Genomic DNA, 6,045 nt, shown 5'->3' with positions numbered 1-6,045 from the left:
TTTGTGCAGCAGCAGCAGCAGCTTTGCTCGGGGCAGAGCCGTGTCCATGCACACAGCCCAGCCTTTGCCTGCCACAGAGCACATCCCAGCCTGCAAGGCAGAGCTGAGTGTGATCCTGGAAACTTTCATGTGCCTGTGTGCCAGAGAGGGGGGAGAGGGAGAGCCAGGGTGAGTAGGGAGGAAGGCAGGGAGAGCAGGAGCTCTCCTGACACACTGCTCAGGGCTCTCAGAGGCAGGCTGTGCGTGCAGCTCTCCGGCTGGAGTGCGCTTCGAAGGACAGCACTCCCTGACTTTATCCACTGAATCCCTGAAGGACAGATATGACACCCAACTGCTGCTTCTACATGCTCTTGCTTATTGGTACCAAGGGTAAGTGCCCCTGGCTTCCTTTCTTGTTTTGAACATTGCAAAGCAGAGAGCTGATAAACTTCAGGAGCGGATTTCTTTTAAAAACCGTGGTTTCTCGTGGTATCTCATGTTATTTTACATTTCTTCATGTCAATTGTTTTTCAGTAGAATCGAAGTGCAATGCAGTCTCTCAAGGTTACTAGCTACATGTCAGGATCAGATGTTTTTTGCACTTAATGCCTTGAGTGTTACTATTAATAGTTATGAGCTGAAATTTTAAAATGAGAGAGAGCTTAAACATTGCATAAATACTTGCTGTAAATATTTATTGAAGGTACCTGCAGAATGGACTTTACTCAGATGCCATGAAATCCGCATTTTAGACTCAGTTCAGTAGTTTGAAGTGAGACTGCAAGTGCTACTAGAATAGATAGTTCTCAGAGAGCAGAATGTGTTCAGGTAATGGGAATTTTTAGCATGATAGGCTGTATAACATGCAAGAGGGAGACTGAATTCAATTTTAGTTTTCCTTCAGATGCAAATCACTTCAGTGTGATGAGAGTTACACAAGACACACTGCTTACTTTAGCTGTGTTTTCTTCATTTCATTTGAGCACCCTGGTTTGTTAGTGCTTCTCAGGACTTGGTAAAGCTGTCCCTGTGAAGCTGCTGGTGCTGATCTATATGCTGAAAGTTCCTAATTATTATAATTTTCTTTAGTTGTAATTATTATTAATTGCTTTCTATTGCACAACGCCAATATTAAAATAGTGTTTCATTAATTGTGTACATGAAAATAGCTACTCTTTATAACATGAACAATTTTGTTAAAATAATAGGAGCAAAAGGTCGAATTCTGTAATCTTCTTTTGTATTGTGCAACAGCTTGTTCTCTTTCCTGTTTTTAAATGAAATAATTTTGGGTCCATGTGTTCATAGGATGCTGCTTAAGATAACATTTGTAAGGGGTTTTGCCCCCACTAGGAGTTTGGGAAATAGAGCTCCATACACAGCTATTTTTCCAGTTGCAAAATTCAGTTAAATCAGTGGAAAAACTCTAAGCAATTCCTGTATGGTTTAGAGGAATACATAATTGCAAGCTGCATGCATGAAAAAACCAGTGATATTAATGTATTTGGAATTAAGAAAGCAACAATAATGATGTAGTATCATACCTATGAGCAAGGTCTGGTTTCATATGCACCTGCATTTTCCGTGAGCTATAATTCAATATTTAAAGTAGTACTTCCAGTTATGCAGAATAAAGGCTAAGTGTTTTCATCAAATTAAGCCTTTCGCATTACTGTTTTCTATGCCAAAACATAAAAACATAAAATATGTGCCAATTGTTGCTATAATTTCTGCTGTTAAATTCATCTCTGCTATGGAGTTTATTAAACATATTGGAATATATTAAAGCATACTGCAAAATAGGATAGCAAGTGAGGACTGTAAATGACTACAAGCCTACTAATTATGATGGCCATTACCTTTTTAGGTATATACACATCATATATAGTGTATTACAATAAAACCACATGGCTCATCTAGATTTGTTAAAGTGAGGAGTGAATTCATAGATTAAAGCACATCCATGCCCAGAGTCTCTGGCACCTGTTAGTGCTCTGTGTTGCACCAAAATTAGCTCCTGTTTCTGTCACATCTCCTCACCTTGCTCAGTGCACAGTTCACAGCTTCACTGCCTTTCAGAGTTTTAGTCAACAATGCTAATTATAACCACACCTACAAGCTGACTGATTTCATCTGTTCAATAGGCATCAGCTCTGCTCAAGCCTTTAGGGTAGCTGGTATTAAACATTCCTGGAGTAAGGATAGCTGTCCTTAGAAATTTGAAATTTTTTTTCTTTCTTTTTCGGTGGATGGCTGCAAGTTCAGCTGTGTTTTGTTGTGGAGGTTTTTATGTTTGGTGCTGGTATTTTTTTTTAATTTCTACAAAGTTACATATCCTTCTAATTCTCTTGAAAGTAAAATAAGGAGTATATATTGTACAAAAGCTACTAGTTTCATTTACCTGGATCCATCCAAGCTGTGTCCCTTTAGTTTTCCATTCAACAGCTGAAATTCAATCACTGTTTTTACTCTCCTCCTTGAGAGTCCTCATTAAAGTTTTTATTTTATGTATGAAAAACCTTTCCCTCCAAAATCTAAATAATCAAATTAATTCAAGCAATCAAGCTTTGTGCGTACTGGCAAGCACCTGAGTATGTTCCCAAGTGGAATACACAGTCCCAGGTAGAGCTTTCTATGAAAACAAAGCAGCATCTGCATCATAGTTTTTGTCCACACAACAGTAGTGAATATAACATGGAGATAAATAAATTCAGACTCCAGCTGTGGAACTGGTGGCTCTGGATGTGTAGCCAGGATGAACTTCTGCCTGGGTGGGTCACCACCTCCCTTGCAAAGCTGGCAGGTCACTTCAGATGTGTGGCTGGCATTGCTCTGGCAGCTGCTGCATCTTTTCTCTTAGCAAAATACTCAGCTGGAGCTGCTGCAACCTCTGTAGTGCACTGCTGTGCCCCCAGAGTGCCTTTGATTTACTTTCTGGGGACAAAAGCTATTTTATCCTCCTGGACCTTGGCTAAGTGACAGGATCTCAAACAATTCATTTATCAATCATTAAGCAAAACAGGGGAGCATTAGTATTGAAAAGTATTCAAAGTGAGTTCCAAAAGGGTTTTGGCAGGCTCCTTATGAAAAACAATTACAACTCTTACAATTTTAACTCTTTATGCTCTGTACCTCTACCTGATGCTTCCAATCCTATTTCTGTTTGTACCTCCAGCTCCTTTAGGCTCCTCCTTCTGTTCTTCCCTCATGTTTTTTCCATCCTTTACCCTCATTTTAAAGTGCCAAGGACAACTTTTTAAACCATCTGAATCTCATTACTTGTTCTGGTACTTCATGCAGGTGACAGCTGTTTTCAAGGCCAAGATCTTTTATACCAAATGCTTTCTGTTAAATGTGGGAAAGAGACAATCCTGAATCCTTCAGAAAATTGCAAGTTTATGATTGTGCTCCTGTTTACATAGTTTGTAACATATTTTAAGATTCCTTCCAGATTTGTAAATAGGAAAGTGAAATTACTTCAGCCTTTGCCCAAGCTCAAATAATCATTGTGTAATAATAATATTTGGTTATTTCTTTCATTTAATTTGGTCATTAATCTCTTTGGCTTTCCTGTAGTTAGAAGAACAACGTGCTTCTTGTGAATCTACGTGTGTATAATATGAAAATCAGTATATTTAGAGAAAATCAGGGATTCAAGCTAGATTTCCTGAGGAAAATTTACTCTAGTATCAGTTAGAGGGTAGTTAAAATCTACAAAATGGTAAAATGAAGTTTTGAAAGTTAGATCTTAGATCCTGCAGCTGCTGCTTGGGCAAGAATGTTTTCACGTCTTTGTTAACAGCCCCAGGAGCTACCCAAGTTGAAAACTTGAGTGTTTATAGCGACTCTACCAGACTTGAACCATTTGCTCTGAAATTTTATGTGCAATCTGTGGACCTTGAGCAAGAAGACAAGCGAAACTTTTCCAAAATTTTTTCTGAATATGAGGAATTGATACTTTGCCTACATTGATCAATTTGGATAATCTTGTATTAAGCAAAGCATTTTCTTAAACAGCTCTTTTGAAGTATCTCTCTAAAATATCACTGTGCTGAGAGACAATCCTCTGACAGGCCATCCCACTAGAGCTGATGACGCGGCTCAAGCCTGGCTGCAGTAAAGCAAAAATAACCTTTTCTCATAGATGTTACTTGCTGCTAGAGACCACTGTGACACTCAGAGGATCTGTCACCAGCCATCTCAGCATGAGTTTTCTCTTGAGTGCCATGACTTTGAAGCCATCAAATCAGACTTTAAAATGGCTGGTGCAAGGCTGGGAGGTACAGGGAGCTGAGAGGATCAGGAACTCATAATTGTTGTGTCTGAAAGACAGAGGAGGTGACAATGTATTGGGAAGGACTGGAAAAGGACAACAAAAGCAGGGACAAAAGGGACAGGTAGATGGGACAATGGAACAGAGAGTTGAGGGGAAAGACTAATGCTACTTAGAAAGGGAAAATGGAAATCAGGACGATTATTAGTCCAGGAGAGTAGAGACTGAGGAAAGGGATGTGAGAGAGGGAGCCAGCAGGGAACAGAAAGTTAATTAAAGGAGAAGGACAGGGAGTTCTGAGAGAAGGGAGTGAGCATCTGAAGAATGAAGTCAGAGGATGGTGAGATCAGAGCTAGGATTCTGTACAGAAAGAAGGGGATGAGATGATGGGAAGCAGACAAAAAAGGATGGGAGTGAAGCAGCTGGGTTGAGCCTGAGCAGAAAAAGAAGCTGTGCTTGGTAGGGTGAGCTCTGTATTACAAAGCCAGAATGAAGCCCAAAATTGTCCTGTGACTTATTGACTTCTTTCAAAATGTCTCCCCCTGAGTAGCACCTCTGCCCAGAGGCTGGTAATCAGCGCTGCCAGATCACTCTACCCTCCCAAAAAACAAAGGTCTGGAGAGCTAAAGGATCTGAACTAGTGATGCAGCATGCTGTCCTGTTATAAAATGCTGGAGGGGAACTGATTTCCTCTTCTAATAGTAAATGTTACCTAAGTCAGAGAAAGTTATTAATTTTGTAAACTCAGTGTTTAGGAATTTAGGCAAGAGACAGAATCTTAATTTGTGCTATGTGCCCATACTGAATTTTCTTCATGTTATAACTGCACAAAAACACATGCTTTGTGTCCTGCATGAAAAGGATGAATCAAAAATTATGGTAAATTATGCTGGCTGTATGATCCCTCCTTCATTTGCTGTAGAAGATTAAGATAAAATGTGGATGAGGCTGGGGATTACAAATTAAAGGCCATTTCATGAAAGCAACTGAACTCCGCTGTGGAAAACTTTTCCTGTTTTTTGCTCTAAAAGCCTTACAATTGGATAATAATTATATAGCAGATTTTCTGGCATTTTTGGTTTGATCATCCTGATGTGGCAGCGTTCATTGCATGGCTGCCACTGACATCTGTAGAAGCTGTGCTCTAAGTACTCTGTGAAACTGACTGATTCAGAAAGTAAAAACTTCAAATTAGCAGAAACCCTTGCCATACATATGTTAATGTCTCAGCTCCCCATCTGAGCAATAATTTCATATTCTAAACTGTAATCTAAGTAATCTCTGAAGACTTAAAAATGGGAAGTCTAATTATTGTAGCAGTATAAGGAACTAATTATGAATTTAATATTATAGCTTCTAAGTGGTTAAACTGTAGACTAAAGAGCATGATGCCAGTAATACACGAGAAAACCAATCAAAGATAAAATGCCTTTAGTAATATGTGGAGGAGTGTTATCAGAAATGTATGAAATATAAAGGTCTTGAGTTTGAATTCAGGTGTGGATTATATGTTGCTAATAACGGATGTTGCACATAAAGTGGCTGTGGATAAGCAAAGAAGTCTTGCAGAGTCTTGTGCACACTCCCTGCTGTGTCTCCCCAGTGCTCTTGAGGGATCCAGCATGCAGCTGACTGGTGTGACAGGGCAAGACAAATACAGCAGGAAGAGAGACTGATGGAAAAACAAGGGATTGAATGAGTCTAAGGTGGCCTGATGGGCACACCCAGCCCTGGGAGCACAGGTTGCATTCATGTCCTGGTGTGAGGGTGAGCTGGCACTGGGACGAAGAGCC

At 39.8% G+C, this 6,045-nt stretch overlaps 1 protein-coding gene across 1 annotated transcript in view; it reads left to right on the top strand.

Annotated features, from left to right (window-relative positions):
- The first annotated feature begins 285 nt into the window (after nucleotides 1–285).
- Nucleotides 286–6,045, top strand: part of RXFP1 (relaxin family peptide receptor 1) — a 45,929-nt gene continuing 40,169 nt past the window's right edge. The window contains exon 1 of the mRNA XM_054295827.1: nucleotides 286–369. Within this exon, the coding sequence (XP_054151802.1) occupies nucleotides 321–369 (49 nt within the window). The 5' untranslated portion in view covers nucleotides 286–320. The remainder of the gene's footprint in view (nucleotides 370–6,045) is intronic.

The sequence above is a fragment of the Melozone crissalis genome, unplaced genomic scaffold, assembly GCF_028551555.1.
Source record: "Melozone crissalis strain CALT ecotype California unplaced genomic scaffold, PUWL_Pcris_2 ptg000006l_1, whole genome shotgun sequence".
Classification (NCBI taxonomy): domain Eukaryota; kingdom Metazoa; phylum Chordata; class Aves; order Passeriformes; family Passerellidae; genus Melozone; species Melozone crissalis.
Note: the sequence above shows the minus strand (reverse complement) of the source record. Positions and strands in the feature narration are given on the sequence as shown.